The 17895-nt window shown below is 46.1% G+C and overlaps 1 protein-coding gene across 1 annotated transcript; it reads left to right on the plus strand.

The window, feature by feature from the left end:
- Positions 1-4305: 4305 nt before the first annotated feature.
- On the plus strand, positions 4306-14112 carry LOC306804570 (secreted phosphoprotein 24-like; the record flags this gene model as incomplete). The annotated part of the gene is given in 8 exon segments (XM_079311363.1): positions 4306-4345; positions 4348-4413; positions 4509-4633; positions 5464-5586; positions 6670-6780; positions 8327-8381; positions 8880-8990; positions 13833-14112. Coding segments are annotated over 7 exon segments (621 nt in total). The 3' UTR covers positions 8981-8990; positions 13833-14112.
- Between the last annotated feature and the right edge of the window lie 3783 nt (positions 14113-17895).

The raw sequence follows: 17895 nt of genomic DNA on the forward strand, positions 1-17895 counted from the left end.
GGCATTGCAGGTAACTTTCACTAAATGCAGAAGGATGCAACAGCATAGCTTCTGGAGAATGTGTCCTAGGGATAAGGAGAAAACCTTGAAAATTATCATCAATCTCTGGAAAACGTTTTTTAAAAAATTAAAAACAGATGTAGCCCTGTGACTTTTCAGGCATGACTCTTTGGGTCTGGAGGAAATGTTTGCCTTGCATCAGCTACAAATCTGTGGCAATGACCCTGTAAGAGTTGTTCTTTCTGACCTGGCAGGCACAGGAAAGTCTCTGAAACTTCAAATATTTGAAGTTTCAAAGGCTGAAAGTAATGAAGTGAGGTCTCTGGGATTCTGGTGCAGGCTGTGATGTTCCAGAACACCCATCTAGTATGTGTTCCTGTGGTTTTGTTTGCTGCAACCTGTGCTTTTTGTTGCTTCATTCTGAAAGTCTGCCTCCTGCAACACCAGGAGGAGTTAGGGAGGGTGAAGTTGTGCCCATTGGACCTGCAGTACCAAAAGGAGCACATACTGCATAAAATCCCAGAATCATTTCAGTTGGAAAAGATCTCCAAGACCTTCCAGTCCAACCTGTGCCCAATGCCCACCTTGTCCCCAGCCCAGAGCTCTGAGTGCCACGTCCGGGTGTTTCCTGAACATCTCCATGGTTGGGGACTCCAAACCTCTCTGGACAGCCCCTTCCAGTACCTGACACCCTTTCCATGGAGAAATTCTCCTGGTGTGCACCCTGAGCCTGCCCTGCCCAGCCTGAGGCCGTTCCCTCTCCTCCCGTCCCTGTTGCCTGCAGCAGAGCCCAGCCCCAGCTGTCCCCTCCTGTCAGGGAGCTGTGCAGAGCCACAAGGGCCCCCTGAGCCTCCTTTGCTCCAGGCTGAGCCCCTTCCCAGCTCCCTCAGCCTTTCCTCATATGACCTGAATGCGTGGCAGTGGGTACCAGCTTAGAACTGTGTGTGAGCAGTTAGAGAAATTGGAATCTCAAAGGCTTCTTCTCCTTCCCAGGGGGTCAAGGGCTGAAGAATATTCAGCAGCCCACAGGCAGTGTCTACATGGGCTGTATGATTTTCTGCCTATAGCTCAAAGAGACACATAGATGAGCTATGAAGGGAATCAAAGCTGAGACTGTTGTGTCTGAAAATTATGGATCAGGTCTCAAATTCTATGTTAGTCTGAGCGAAATTTAGAAGCCTTTCTCCTGCCTCTATCAGCTGATGTCAATGTAAGTCTTCTGCAGGTGTGGCGAGGTTACTCAGAAAATCATCGAACGCTTTGGGTTGAAAAGGATCTGAAAGCCCATCTCCTTCTGATCCCCGCTGCCATGAGCAGGAACACTTTCCACTATCCCAGGTTTCTCCAAGCCCCATCCAACCTGCCCTGGAACACTTCCCAGGATGGGGCAGCCGCAGCTTCTCTGGGCACCCTGTGCCAGGGCATCACCACCCTCACAGGGAGGATCTCTTCCCAATATCCCACCTAAGCCTGCTCTCTGACAGTGGGAAGCCATTCCCCCTTGCTCTGTCATGCCATGCCCATGGTGAAGAATTTCTCAGAAATCTTCTGATTTTGCTAATGGCTCACCACAAAAGCTATGGAAAAACAGAGCTGTGGTAAATTCACAGCAGTGAATTTTTCTTTTATCAGAAGAGACATCATTAATTTTCATCTGTCATCTGAATGTCCAGAAAACAAGGGATCAGTAGTTTCTCAGTGCCTAGAGTACTGTTTAGACTGTTTTCAGCATACAGGCATGTGATGCTGCTGGATGATTTACATTATAAAGGAAAATGCGTCTTGTAATTACCAAAATTTCACTCACAAAGACAAATTATTGTTCCAGTTGTCTGGGAACAGAGCTGACTTGGTTGCTGGGACTGAAAGGAGTCTGAAAATAGTCATCTAAGAGAGGCGCTTTAATTTCCTCATTCCTTAACTAAGGCCTGTTTGGTGTGTAGATTAAATTGGATACAACTCCCTCCCTCTGCTCCAAGCTGCCTTGGCATCTGGAACCTACTGGTGATAGAGTCCAAGTTTAGTCCTGAAGCTGTCAATTCTCCATCTCACCTTTCATCACTTCTCTGTGTGCCATGGCAGTACTCACCACCTAGTGCTTCCCAGCAGTCCTTTTTGGCAAATGCTGGGAGCTGGGAACAAAGACAATGCGGTGAAAATCTCAGACCTCCCCAGAAACCCAGAACTTGAGTCTGAAAATGTAAAATTGGTTCCACTGCTTAAATATACTGAAAGTAGAGCTTCACGGAGCTGGAATAGCAAACATCTCTTCTCCAGGTGCTGTAAAGTCAGGGCTCTGCGAGGAACTTGAATTTCGTTAAACAATTTCCAAGTCCCGCTCAGCATTACTACAATCCTGCTGTCAGTATTTCTTAAGATGTGCTCTAAGAGGACAATCTTTAAACTCTGCAGTTGACTCAGTATTTAAAACTACTCTTGGGACTGGCTACAACACTATGCCTCAGTGGTTGGGAAGGAATTTACATATTCAGCTTCTAGTGGAGTACTAACTGGTCCCAGCATACAAAAGGCAAATGGTTCTCTTCTTAGGAATGAAGTGGAAAGCTAAATATTATCCAGACCACTGCAGCAAGATGAAAAACAACAAGGATCTTGGGACTCTGCATGCCAAGGCCTCAATGTTTGAATGGTTTGAGTGGTGTAATTCCATGTGTTTCATCACCACCTCTGACTGATTGCAGAGAAAACCTGGCAGAGATGGGTCAAAGAGCTCACCTGAAGGTTTTCCCTTGCTTTGAGGCAGCCTGGTCTTGGCTCTGGCAGTGGGAAAGTCGGGCATGGCACAGCAGGCTGTTCCTGAGAGTCTCCACCTTGGTTTAAATCCTTTGCATTGTGGTGCTCTGGCGTGGCTGCAGCCACAGCAGAACATTCCTGGCTACAGGTGAGGGTGTCCAAGAGCTAGGAGAGAACCCCTTCAGCTGCATGGAACAAGGAGAATGGATGTAGAGAGAGTCTCTGGATTTTGACTGGGAAAAATTTCAAATGGCGTATTTGACCCAGTTCCCAATGCTGAAATCCAAGCTGGCTGGTTGTCCTAGGTTACAATGTAAAGATGTGCCCAAAAGTATGTATTCTGCCATCATCTATGGGTGGGGCAGTGTTCTTTATAGTTTCTACAACCCACCCTTCCTCCACGGACGCATCTTCTGTTGATGGGCCATTGAGTCCCACTGCATGACTGATAAAATTAGATCATCCCACTGGGAGATGCTCCACCTGCGGGGAGGAGCCAAACATTTCCTACCTAGATAGAAACTGAGATTTTGGAACACCAAAGCAGCCCTTACCCACTGGTTTCCAGAGGACAAGAGCTACCAGACCTTTCTATAGGATCACTACTTCAACAAGACCACTTCATCGGGACTTCTACCACCACCCTAATTAGCGAGGTGTCAGTGGTTTTTCCTTTATACTATTGCATGTATTTTATTTTTCTCTTTTTTCCTATTAAATTGTATTTCTGATTTGGAGTCTCTCACTGGTTTTGCTTTCAAACCATTACACTGGTAAAAAGTGCCCACCCTTTTCTCTTTTTGCTTTCAAACAGGAGGAACTTGATGCTTTTCCTTATTAAATTTGAGCCTCCCACAAATTCTTCTGTTTGGGAAGTTCTTAAAATGACCCCATGCCACAGAATTCAAGTGGAACTGCAGTTTGAAAGTTAATGGAGGAATTTCACTCATGGGATCTTCAGAATGTACATGGTTCCACCCATCTCTGCCCTGTGAACAGGCAGCAACAGGTGAGCTTGCTTGAAGGCAGCAGTTTCCAACATCATTTTCCAAAAATCCCATTAACCTTTGGGCTGAAAATTCATGCCCCAGTGATCTGCAATGTACCTCGTGTTTAGGAGGTTTTCTCATGGGTGCTTCTGTCTGCAGGGTGATGGTGGCAGTTCCTCATGGGTGAATTCCCCTCTGGTGCTCAGGAATCCTCAGGGAATGCCACCTTGGAAGTGTTTCCAGTTGCTGCCAAGACATAAAGGTCCTGGGTCCAGGTCCTGGCTAAGGACAGGGTTGACTCACCCTGTGGAAAACTAATGGCTAAAAGAGAACAAAATAACCAGATTGTGCCTTTGGCTATGAACATACCAGGAATTCAGTCATTGGAAAAAGGCACTGCATCTCATGGCTTATCAGAGAATTACTGCTAAATGGAGAAAAGCTGACAACAAATATTTACCCTGGGATCAATTCTGTTTGAAGTGCAATGTTTGGAGCAGAGCCTGGACATGGAGAGGTCAGGCATAGGATCAAGGCTGCATTTATATAAAGACAGAGAGATATGCACTGGGAATCCTTGCTTGTAAAGGGAAAAGACTGGAGGATTTTGAAAGACACACTATGAAGATCTTAATTTTTGCCTTCATACTGGGCGTTTTCTCATGTTCAGGTAAGCTGGAGCCTCGTCCTCCTTCTTAGGGTGGTTTTGGGGGGAAAAGCACATGCCTACAATGAACTTCTGATGGAATTGTGCCTCCCTCTCAGGGTTTCCAGTGTATGACTATGCCCTCCCTGTCGCAGAAGAGGCTCTCAATGCTTCCATTGCACGGATCAATTCCCAGTCATGGAGCAGAAACCTGTATGGTGTTGTCAGGAGCCGAGTCATGGGAGTAAGTACGCACTCAATGGAGATCCTGTACTTAAAATGAGCTTTTCTGGGATAGAAAACTCTTTTCCAGTCCTGGAAACCCAGATTTAGTTGGAGTTGGTTTGGGAGAGCATGGATTTGGGTCACTCTCTGAAGTTACGGTTTTAGTAACCTAAATGTCTTTTGTATGGAAGTTTGTAATTAAAATATTTTAGGAATTCAGACTTTTCACACCTAGAGTAGAAGTCCTTGAGGGTTGTAGGATTTTGTTCAAGAGTGATGTTTCAATACCTCCAGCTAACTGCTTTTCTTTGGGCATCAAGTAGCCTGGTTCATCTGATGCTTTTTGCTGATTAAACACCCACACAAGACAGGATTCTTTTGCTGACCTTTATTTATGTCATCTGTCTCTATGCACCAATTCTGGTTTAAAGTTGCTGGGGTCTTAAGTGCAAGCAGGAAACCCCTATCTATTCTAATTTGTGGTGCTCAGAATTATACTGAATACTCCCTGAGTTAAGGAGTTAAAACTTCTGTATTTAAAGTTATAATGTCCATGCTCCTGAACACCTGCAGAACTTTTCTGTTTCTACAGGTGGCCTGTAGAAAGTCTTCTGCAAGAGTGAATGTCAAGTTGATGTATGGGTCTGTACAGTTTGGATTAAACCCCCCAAGTATTTACAAGTAGTGGGAATTTGTTAGGGGGTTTTTTGGGAGGGCACTGCTCTTATATGTATTTTTTTTTTAGTCTCCCATCCCAACTGGCCAATTTAGCATTGGTTAGACTATGAGAAAGAGAAAAGAATAACCAAAAGGACTAATGATGTGTTGTGTTGACACTGATTTCTCCAGGTGGACACGTGGGACGGCGATACTTATGGGTTAGATCTGCGGTTCAGTATCCGAGAGACCGTGTGCACCAAAGCTTCGGGGACAGACCCCTTCACCTGTGACTTCAGAACTGGGCCTTTGGTGGTGAGTGCCCCTGCTAGGAATGGGAAGCCTCCCCTCCCTCTGTGCAGCATCTTCTCAGGATGCTGCTGGTGCTGGGAAATGAGGAATGTCTGGCTGCTTTTGACACAACCTGCAGCATGGAGTGGGTGTCGGGGGGAAGGGTCACTGGTGGGAAACTCTTTTGCCTGCTCAATAGGGAGGGTAGCTGAAAAGAGGATTTGTGTCTGAAAGCAGTGTGTAGTGAAGTTATGTATGCTTTTGGGGCCAAGTCCTAGAAGGAATGGCTTGTTCTCTAAGGTAAGAGGGTAGAAGAGCTGGCATTTCACTTGCTTTTACCTATCTGGACACTGCATAAAGGGTTATCTTCCCGTGCTGTGCAGATACCTCCTCTGTGCTGACAGTGCTGATCTCTTTCTTATTTTTCACTCTCAGCCTGAAGTAAAAAGGCTCTTGATACAGCTCTTGCTCCCCTCTGAGTCCTAATTTACCACTTTTGGTGGAAATACTTTTGGTGGAATTATTTTGAGTCTGGACTTCTCTGTTACTTGTGCCAAATCACCTCTCTGCTCAGACGTGTATGTAGGTGGCACCACACAGAATTGTTGGTTATTGCTTTGCAATTTTCCTTTAAAAACACAACTGTTGGCTGCTACAGTGTTATCCCTGTATCCTAAACTGACACCATCCCCCTCTTCTTCTTGGGGCAGTATGTCCATGTGAGGATGTGTTTTCCTATACTTGAATGCAGGTTTTGCTACAGTTTTTTTGTCAGATTGCAGAGGTAATACCTTTAAGGGTAGTTTAACTTCCAGAGCTGGAGTTGCCATTGGCATAGCCCTGCACAGTCCTTCTCATTGTGCTGAGCTGTGAAAAGGATGTGGAGGTTTTCTCCTGCCCCGAGCAGGCTTGGAGGTCTGTAGAACAAACACATAGTTGTGGAGCAGTGGCATGTGTGCAGTCGTGTGTAATCATTCTTGGGTTTCTTTCTCTTGGAATTTGTTTTTTAAACCCTTCTGCAGGGTCCTACCATCAATGAGACTCCCATGAGAGGATTTGTATAGAATGTTTGGTCGGTGGGATTGGCCCTGTTTTGTTCTGTTACAGCCCACTGCTTCCTGCAGGAGTGTTGTGGAAGTCTCCGGGGAGCTGATTGCCAACATCACCGTGCAGTGCCACCACAGCACCTTCAGCTCTGAGTCCATGAGCAGCGAGGAGGTAAGGAAGGGGAAAATCCATTTTGCTGCCTTGAGGAGTGAAAATTCTGCTTACCCTCTTTTAAAGAGAAGTCAAGTGTCTGTGTGTGCTCCTCTTTCAGGTGGAGGTTTGGATCAGGAAAGTAGCTATAATTTGACTTCCCTTTCCATCAGTAGACGGCTCTGACCTTGCCTGGCAGAGGGTGACTCTCTGTGGCAGTCTGGCACATCTGTCAACTTCAGCAGTTCCTCCATTGAATATGGGCCTGGAGAACAGTGACTGACACTTCTTGGACACACACAAATCCTTGTGGCTCTGACTCTGTTACCAGGCCCAGCTCCCAGCTGAGCACGCCACCACGATACAGCCCAAAGACATCTGGTCTACTGAGATCTTTGTTCCTTTTTCAGCTCTCTTTTTTTTTTTTATTTTTGGGATATTGCTCAATGCTGACCTAACCTGGGCAAGGTTATGGACAGCTTTTATTTTTGGAAAATTCAGGGATCTAAATGAAGAAGTGGAATTGTAGAATCACAGAGTGGTTTGGGTTGGAAGGGTCCTCAAAGCCCATCCAGTGCCACCCCTGCTGTGGTAGGGACACCTTCCACTGTCCCAGGCTGCTCCAAGCCCCAATGTCCAACCTGGCCTTGGACACTTCCAGGGATCCAGAGGTAGCCACAGCTTATCTAGGTGCCAAGCCCTGCCCAGCCTCACAGGGAACAATTTCTTCCCAATATTCCATCCAGCTCTGCTCTCCTTCAGCTTAAGGCCAGTCTTCCTTGTCCAGTCACTACAAGCCCTTGTGAAAAGTCCCTCTCCAACTGCCTTGTAAGCAAATAGGATTCTTAGTTACTTTTCCTTGGCTTGAATTGCCAAATTATCTCTTCATTTATTCTTTTTTTTTTTTTTTTCCCTCAAAATCTCAATTCAGAGTTGACTAGTGAGCACTAGGAATCCTGTCTCTGCAGGGCAGAAAGTCTGCATGGGAAGCCCTGGAGTGTGTAACACAGCCTGAGATGTTCAGCCAGCGCTCTGCGGGTTGACACAACCATTGTTTAACAAGGCACTCAGCAAAAACACTTGTTTTTACAAGCAGACATCTTCCCCCAAGTCTTCCTTAACCATCACTTAAAATTCAATGCTGTTGCCAATATTCCTGCTGGGGAATATATTTCCTGCAATGTTAATAAGGAATAAATGCCAAAGGGAATTACTGCACTTGAAAAGTAAAGTGTTTCCCTCTGCAGAGGGCTGCAGCAAGTGCACTCTAACTCTTGCTGTGGAGCTGTAACTCTGCTCAGGGGATCTCAGCTTGCCTGAGGTGGTGTTGGTGTACCTGTGGTGGTGTTTGGATGGGAGAAGGAACTGTGATTGACTGAGTCTGGCATCACAGGATATCCTGAGTTTGATGGGATCATGGACTGAAGGACTACCAGCAATAATCTTGTTTTCAGCAAAATTAAGGATGAGGTTTGGCATTACTTTAGTGACCACCTAGTGCCTGAGGAAATAGAGATGTGGGACTTCTTGCCATGTGAGTCTTTTAAAGAATGTCTTTGATTTCCAGATGATGCACGTGCCGATAATGACCCCTGACAGGCAAGGCAGCGCTCGCAGGGAAGGTAAGCCAGTTCTGCCATGCTGGAATACCCTGTGTTTTCCTCTTGGAGCATCTCAAGACCATCTGTCTGAGGGAGAAGACAATGTGAAAGTTCAGCTGTTTGCTCCTGGTCAGGGGCAGCTGGTTTTTCCCTTGCAGAGGGCTGTCGAGTTGAGGGTGCAGGGAGGGTGCAATGTATAAACCATGCTGAGGTTTATACATTTCTTGTGTTGCCAGATTTGTGCTCTCTTCACCAACACTTATGTGCAGAATGCAATGCTGAATATTTTCTATTCCAGAATCACAGAGTGGTTTGGGTTGGAATGGGTCAGAAAGATCATCTTGTCTCACCCCCTGCCATGGGCAGGGACACCTTCCACTATCCCAGGTTGTTCCAAGCCCTGTCCAGCCTGGTCCTGGACACTTGCAGGGAAGGGGCAGCTACAGCTTCTCTGGGCAACAATCAACACAAGCTGGAAAGCATCTCCTGCTCACAGATGTCTCCATGTTCTTTTTTTAGATGATGTATTTGCTCCTGAATCCTTCCCTTCAAGGGGAAGAGGCAGCAGCCGTGGACACTGGAACAAACCCAGCTACCTCAGCCCTAACAAGATGGAATAACCTGGCTTGGGTGAGTGTGGGTTAGGGGTAGGGTTGGGAGGGCCAAAGAACCTACAGCTGCAGGAACACTAGGGCTGCAAAAGGCCATCCCAGGAGCTTTGCTGCTCCTACATCTTTCTGATCTGGACCACCCATAGTGATGGGGTTCTGGTTAAGGTAGGCTTAGGGTTAGGGTTAGCTTTGATGGACCCTGGGTCTGCAGTTTTTCTTGCAGGGTGGGGAAGTGTCTGCTCAGGATGAGGGACTTTCAGCTGCTTCACTCCTCAGAAGACATCCCAGCTACAGAGCTCGTGGCTGTCACTCACTTTTGTGTTGTTCATCTGGTATCCTCGATGTATACTGGTGTCCTGGGCTACAGGTAGTGTGAAAAGCATGCAGGAAAGTCCATTTGGAAACTCAGAGTTTGAGTTTAGTGTAGGGTTCTAGCCTTTTCCTTTTTCCTTGTGACAAGGACAGTGAGGAATTGGAGCATGTCCAGAGAAAGGATATAGAGGAATGGCCATGTCTTTGTGCCAAATCAGCTGCCCCAGGGCCACACAAAACAAAAAGTGAAGGGAACTGGGAGAAACCACCACAGTGTAGTTTGCCCAGGGAGAAGCACTTGTCTATGGGAATCCGTGAAGGAGATGTTTGGAATCCAATTAACAGGAATGATAATGAGATTTATTGGAGCTGGCAGGGCCTATCCTACACAAAGCACCTCTGCTGACCTGCCTTTGTGGTTGTGTGGGAGCATCTCTAATCACTGCTAATGCTTTACCTGCTGTCTTAAGGAGCTTAATCTAAAAGGAAGTGGTTTGGAAGAGTTTCAGCAGGACGGAATGAGCTCATTCTTTGGCATGCTAAACAGGTTTAAAGTAGCTAGGGAAGGGAAGAGGATATCACTTAGTGCTGTGTCCTTGTGATTAAAACACCTCAGGCACATATTAGCAGCTCTCCCTGCCTGTGGAGCTCAGCTCCAGCCTGCTGCACTGGGAAGGAGACAGTTTTAGATGGAATTTAGCACCAGTGACTCACCAAAAGCTAACACATGTTACTCATAAGCATATCCGTGGTAAACCTCGATGTGCTGAAGGAGACAAGCCTCATGCTCTCCTGGAAACGAGATATCAAAGGAAAACCCAGGCACTCTGCTCTGTTTGTAGGAATTATTTCATTAAATCCATATGCTATTTTAATTTATCCCTGAGCCACTAAAGCCAATAGGCCTTTTTAATCACTGCCTGTCTTCTTATAGGAATCTCCAACTTTTCTTTGCCTTTGGAAAGTGCCAGATATCTTTAATTCTCTGGCTCTCAAGAAGAGCTTTCCCCTTTAAGCAGCACTCAGAAATGCTTTGTGTTCTTGCATCTAACAAATTTCCAAAACAAAAGCAAGATGCAAAATCTTCCTGAAAACAGAACATGAAATTTATAATTCTTGAAACCCTGAGTATTTAGAAATGTAATACTTTCTGCCTGCTTTCGGAGATGGGTTGCAAGTGTCATTTATGGAGCTGTATTTTATGCACAGATCTTGAGTTTCCTGGGTTTTGGACATGTCAAAGGCAGAAACATCAGGAGTTTAAAGAGAGTATCAACTCCACCCCCAAAGCCCCTTGTTTCTCATGCTTTTATAAATTGGATTTATTAGTTGCAAAGCCTGGAGAGGAATCTTCCTGATTTCACTCGTATCCAGAATTAGAGAATTTCATTTGAAGCCAAAAATTAAACAGATTTCATGTGTCTGAGGCCAGGAAAAGTTATTCCGTGCTGTTTTCCCTGGGTTTCGGCTTATGTGTGATCCTGGCTGGCATTATTACAAGCCATGCAGGGTTTGGTGGGGGCATGGGCAATGAGTGCTGAGTTTTGAAATGGCAGTAGGCTCGACTGGCTTAGCTTAGCTGAGAAGATTTTGGGGGAGGCTGGGGAAATAGCAATTTAATAATAGAAGACTTTAATCTCTTACTGAAAGAACTTGGTGCTGACAGGCAAAGCTAGACAAGTCCAGGTAAGAAATGAAATGTGATTTTTTTTTTTTTTTTCTTTTACACACCGGAATGGGTAACTGACTGCTGCAAAAATTGTTCAGGCAAGTGGCTGACAGTTTTTCATGATGGATTTTACATTTCTGAGCTAGGCCTTCTTATCTTTTTGGCTTCAGGAATTATTTCAAGAGAATTCTATGCCTGACTTTGTGCAAGAAGCTAGGCTAAATGAACACTGGTGCTTTGTAGCTCTTTTTATTTATTGGGATGTGCTAAATATTCAGGAGAAAAAAAAAAATCAGTGCCATTGTTATATAAATAACGTTTTCAAGTCTGAAGTCTTCAGACCCACCAGTCTGCTGGTGCCTGCAGGAATTAGAAATTGAATATGAAAAACCCCATCAATGATTAATGATCTTACTTCAGTGACAAGTCCTAATCAGATTTTCTGGATTTATTTCCCCATCCATCTCCAGAACTGGGGAGATTGTAAAATTCCCGTGGCTTGCTCTGAGGCCAGTCTGTCCCATAAATAGCTGGGGCACACAGGGAGTGGCAGGAGAGGGGAAAGCTGCTCTACAAGAGCTGATCACCTGTCAACAACCTGAGCCTGCATCGAGCTGGAATCTGCTTAATGGTGCTCGTGGCTCTGAATTGCAAAGAGGAGCCTAAAATTGGCTCCAATTTGCCGACCACCCCAATCCCCAGGGAGCAAAAGAGGATTTTTTATCCCTGCCTAAGACGGATTTTTCTTGTGCAGGCCCGTGGATTGTATCTGGAGTCTCCCCAGCAATGCTTCATGTCCTTGAACAGGAAAATCAAGAAGCAAGTTCCTGCCTTTGCAAAATACAAGTAGATGGTGAATGCTGATTGTGTCTTACTCGTTAATCACACATGGAAAGTGTTGTGTTTTTTTTTTTTTTTTAACAGGAAATCAACTTCTTTCAGCATCAAGCCAAGGGGCTGTGATTTCCTGCTCAAGTTTTCTGTGTTTTTCTCACAAATGCTCTCTGTCTGAGGGTTCTGGCACCTGGCACAGCTCACTGCTGGCAGGAGGGTGCAGGTGGCAGTCCTGATGAGCTGATTAGCAGCATTGCACAGAAGTGGATAGAATGGCATCCTTAAATATTAGGGTGGGTTGTTTTTTTTTTTCTCAATGGAAGAGTAACATGCAGCATTGGGCCTCTTCTCATACCTAAAAAATCCAGGATCTGACCTTCAGGTGAAATGATTGCTTGATTATCTATCTCCTATAAATATAATAACAGCAGTGTTCACAGCTCTCCTGGGGTGTGGAAAACTGAGCTTTAATCCCCAGTGTCCTCATTAAGGAGCTGCTTGATTTTTAGTTGTGGTTTTATTTCCTCACGTCTTTGTTTTTGCCTCTCCCATTCACCCACTCACTTTCTAAGGTTCTCATAAAGCAGCTTACTGCTTTCTGTGGGGGGAAAAAAAGAAAAAGAAAAAAGGAGTGAAGCACCAGAGGGAAGGAAAACCCCTGCAGGGTGGGATCTGTTGCAGGGAGCATGAGCTCGTGTCAGATGAGCTTTGGGAGCAGTGAGGTGCTTGGGGAGATGCCAGGCTGCTGTTTTATGTGATGGCCAAGCCCTAGGTGTCCCCTGGAAGCTGTGATGTGCTGTGGCAGGGGACAGCTCTCATCTGTTCAGGGGCAAAGGAATCACAGGGAAGCAGAGCCAGGCAGGACCTTTCCTGCTGCCCAGGGATGGGGCAGAGGTATCAGAGCATAGAGGAGAATCACTGTGACAGCCTCCTGCTGTGAACAGCCGCAATTTTTGTCTTACCCTTTGTCTCCCCCCTCTTCTCGATCTGTTTTGAAGGATTAGACCCACAGCTGCATGGAGGAAATTGTGACTGCTTAGGGAAGATGCAGGGCTTGGATGATCTGTTTCACTTCACAAGCCCCTGTGTCTAATTCCAGGAGAGAACCAGCAGGATTTCCTTCACTGGAGGAACAGAAAGGGTTCTCAACTGCCCTCAACCAGGGCTGGATTTTAGAAATGAGCTTGTCAAAGGATCACACAGATGGGAAGAAGAATCTCACAAGGCAGGGCTGTGTAGTTGAGGTTGGAATACCATGGGACAGAGATCCCTCATCCCCTTTGTCTTTCCAGACAGGAACCTTCATGGGAGAAGACTTTCTCCTTAAACTGAGCTGGAATTTCCCGTGTTCCCTCTGGTTCCTGTTCCTTCTGTTGTCCTCTGTTCCCCAGCAATGATTGCAGTGGCTGGTCCTGGCATCCCCCATCTCCAGGGCTGGGCAGGATTCAGGGGTTCCTGGACAAGCTGTTCTTAGACAGTCACTATATTTAATCCCTTCCACACGTGTGGACTCTCCTTCCTTGCCTGAATCAAGCTCTAAAATTTTACTAACAAAATTGTCTTACAGAAAAATTTCAGGTTGCCATGGTGACCAACTTGATGAAGACACTGTGTAGGCTACAGAGTGCTGGGGAAGCTGTCACATGTTCCCTCTACAGCCACATTTTCCTGAATATTGTACTCTCAATTCAAATCCATTTCAGAGCAGACCATACATCAGCTTGTAGCCTCAGCCCTCTCTGCTTCTGAGACTTGACAAGACGCCTTGATTTGTGTCCTGTGGGTCTTATTTCACTGTTGTTAATTTTTCTAACACTCTGTTTCTTTCTATTCCGTTTTTTAACCCTAATTAGCCATTGGCATGACATTTGTGCACATATGAAATGTTTTGCATGTGCAGATTTCTTTTTTTTGCAGATTCCACAGGGTGGGAAGCAAATTAATAAGCAACTTGTTGAAGCTGAATACACTTTTCCCAAGGATGTTTGGTTGGTTCTGAGACGAATTCTCAGCTCTGACATTTCTGCTTCCTCTCTGTTTTTAAAGTAGATTTGAGAATGAGAAGAGTCAGGATTCAAAGATCCAGGATGGGAAGAAAGAACCTGATGCCTTGGCCTTTCCTTTTTGGTGTAAAAAGTGTTCTTCCATGGAGTGAGAGTCCTTCTCCAAACTCACTTTCTGCTCTGATGGCAATGGGAGGAGCTCATGAGATGCTAAACACACCCTTATCCACTGATAGCCCTTCTCCCTGGGAGAACTCAAATTTAACTGTATCCAGGACATCTCCTCCATCCCATAATGAAGCTATTGAAAGCTCATTATTCCATTTGTTTGTTCTTTTTTGCTCTCTGCTTGCCTGTAATTTTCTGTGATGCTCATGGCTAATTATTGATTATTCAAACTAATACAATCCACACTTAATTCCTTTCTCTCTGGGCTGCAAAAGCTTGAGAAAACGTAGTCAGATCACCTGTAGCAGGGAGCAGAGGATGCTGACAAGGTGCAGAGGTCTAACAGAGAAAGTGATGTTTTCCTTTGCCACAGTTGTTTTGTTTTGCTTGGATGAACAGGACTGGGAACATCACCCCTTCAAGGCCAGGCTGGACACTGGGGCTTGGAGCACCCTGGGATAGTGGGAGGTGTCCCTAGGCATGGCAGGGGTGTGGAATGAGATGAGATTTAAGGTCCTTTCCCACCCAAACCAGCCTGAGATTCCATGATTCCTTTGCTCTGAATGCACAGTGCCAGAGTCTTTTATGATCTGTCTCTCTTCCAAAGTTTTGCTGAGCATCTTCTTTCCCATTTCACCTGCCTGTGCTGATTTTAGGTAGAGCCACCACTCTTCATTGGACAGGAACAGCTCAGGTGCATTCTGAAACTCCTGAGCTCAAGAGATTGTGGCTTGGGTTTTTATGTCTGTCTTACTGGCCCAGGTGAGCAGAAGAACTTCCTGGCCTGTTTCTCCAAGACCTGTCTTTATTTCCTGGAAACAAAGTTGGATACAGGAAACAGCTTCAGCTGGGCTTCTACTCTTCCTAGTTTCACTCTTGCTTTTCAGAGAGTTCTCAGGGCCAGGAGTTGCACTCGACAATCCTTGTGGGCCTCTCTGGCTCAGTGTATTTTATGACTCTATATTTTGCTGATAAGTGATAATTAAATGTGCACTTATCTATGCTCACACCCCCCCCCCCCAAAAATAAAAAAAAAGGAAAAATAATCCACCTATGTTTTTTCTAATTTTTAATTTTTTTCCACCACGTCACAATGATTACAGGATACTTCAGTCTCCTGGCTGCATACATGCAAATGCCTTCACACCTAGGAGCTGATGTGGCATCTGCTGTGCAGATGTTTATCTGGCAGCAGGGAGCAATATTTCCTTTGTCCACATCACTTTCCTGAGCCTTTCCTGCTCTCAAATTGCTGACTCAAGCACTTGATGATCCAACATACCAATGATCATTGCTAGGGATGCTCCCTTCCAACTCTCCTGGCTGAGAGTTTGGTTTGTGTCAGCAGACCATGAGTTCTGTTGTTGAATTTTGCTTGGGGAATGGAGATTTATGCCGCAGCAGGGACAGGGAGGGAACTTTCCCTGCACCCTTAGAGGCTCTACTTGCCCTGGAAGGAATGTGCAGAGTAGAAATTCTGTCCTCTTGCAGACTTTGAGGCTGTTCAGAAACTCTGAGGCAGCAAAAAAGGGAAGGGAGACAGCAAAGCCATGGGGGATGAGACTGGGCTTGCTGCACACAGGGAATTTGTGACTGTTCGAGCTTTGTGACCTCGCCAAAAGGTGAAATGTTGTCACCCTTCCGGTGTTGTAGGATGAGGAAAGAAGTGAGTTTGGATTTGTGTAGTGATTTGGGGAATGAAAAGGAGCAACTGCAGCTTTCCACAAGGGGCAGGACACCCAGCCCTTGCCCCAGACCTCCCCTGCAGTCTGTCTCCAGGGAAGGGTGGAAACTGCTGACTTCTTGCTCTCTGAGAAAAGCAGTCAAACCTGCACCCACGGCAGAATTGCTCCCTTTATATTCATTTTCTCTGCTTGTTTTTTTGTACACCTGACACTTTTTGTGCTGACAGTGTCGGGGCAGGAATTCCCATGGTGTGGAATGGATGAAGGACTACACCACACAGTGATGCTGCAGAAAAACTGGGCTCACTTCCCTTCTCTCCCTTCAGTCAGCACTTGTGAAATTTGGGCTCCAGGGTGCCACAGCACCTCATTTCCCAGACCCTCTTTTTGGCATCGTGGCACAGTTGCTCAGTGACCCCACCCCTGGAAGTGCTCAAGGCCAGGTTGGGCAGTGCTTGGAGCAGCCTGGCCTAGTGGAAGGTGCCCTGAGATGGTCTTTAAGGTCTCTTGAAGGCCAGTTTGTGATTCTGTGGTCACTGTCAGGCACTGATGTGGTTTGTGCCACCCTGGGACTGGTACTGGTGCATTGGTAACCCTACATGAAATTCTGTTCACATGGGCTAGCTGGGAATGGGTAGAGCTACCAGCAATAAAGAGGGGCTCAGCCCTACAGGGAACTAGCCAGTAAAAGTTCCCAAAGAGCAAAGATGATCAGCTGATGGAGCCTAGCCCATGTCAGAGAGAAGGCTGCTGCTCATCCTGGGGGAACGTGGAGATTTCCGGGCATACACTCTGCTGTCAGCAGCCTCACCTCAGGTTGCTCGTGCAGACTGACCCCTGGATGATCTCTCTGAAATGGAGAAGAGGCCTTAATTGCCAAAGCCCTTTCCTGATTCAGCATGGGGAGCTGTTGGGAGCAGGACCTGGGCATTTTCCCCATGTGGAGCACAGCGGGGTTGGTAGCGCATCTGCAAGTGCAGGCTCAGCATGGGCACTGGGGAGGGTCCAAAGGAGACCCAGATGTGCTGGGGGTGGAGAACATCCTCTGTGGCACAATAAATCCCTGCCTGATTCCAGGGCTGTCAGTGAGCCTGGCTGGCCGCTCCTTGCTCCTGCTTCCCACTGGTGCTGATGCCCACTAGATGTCAGAATTGAATAAATGCAGGGGAAGGCAGCGTCTCCCCTTCTGATTCCCCCTTCTGATTTCTGGCCCGCTCTGTGATAAATGACCTTTGTGCAAGGAGGGTCGGTGTATTTAAATGGTAAAGGGAACAAGGGATGCAGAGCAGAAATGACTGAGACAAAAAATCCTGGCCAGGTTGGAGTGCTTGTTTTGCCTATGGCAGCTCAGAGCTTAAATTCTGCTCCAGGCACAAAGATGGTTTTGCTTTTGGGACAGTGGAATTTTCTTTCTCCTGCATGACAGACTTATCCTTGTTGATAAAATGGCTTTAAATCAAATTTCCCAGCCACCCCTTGCCTTGGCTGTGCAGTGCCTTTGGTAAGAGGAAAGCTAGAGAAATAGGAGAGGGTTTGATTTTAGAGTTGAAGTCTTCTACCTCTTCCCAGCTCCCATCTCAACTCTTACTCAGCTCATTCACTGCAGCTGCTTAATTTTAGCAAGAGCATCCTAATACCTCTTAAAGATTAGGTGTGCTAATTAATGCTTCCATAACCAGGAAGAAATTTGCTGCTGTCTGACATTCACAGCTGCCACAGTGTTTGCTCATTTCGAACCACCTGCTGGATTTAAAATCCTGATTTTTTTCCCCCTCCTTTTTCCCAGGACAAATTGTTGCCTGTGTCTCATGGCACAGTGAGAATTCTCTGAAGGAAATGGAGTGCCAGCACTTGGCAATCATCACATGATGAAGGCTTCTGAGAGGGTGGTAGTGATATCCTCTGTGACAAACAAGGAATATGGACTGGAAATCCAATGTTAGACCTGGAAAGGGAATCCTTGAAACATGGCTCTTAACTCTTGCAAGGAAGTAAAGCTCCTGGAAGTGATCTGGATGTTCCTTGGAGATTGAATCAGGGGGAGATCAGGCTGGGAGAAATGTAGCCCAAGAAGGAAATTGGGATTTCTTCTTGGCCTCCAGAGACCAAACTGGTTTAGGGCATTATTTATCTGTGAGACTTGAAGGAGGAGACCACCAGGAAAACCACAGAGCCTGGCAGGATCCCAGGGATTACAGGCCTTGATTAATGAGAGTTTAAGAAGAATCTTATGTGCTTTTGGAGAAGGAATGT

This window comes from Erithacus rubecula, assembly GCF_903797595.1.
Source record: "Erithacus rubecula genome assembly, chromosome: 8".
NCBI lineage: Eukaryota > Metazoa > Chordata > Aves > Passeriformes > Muscicapidae > Erithacus > Erithacus rubecula.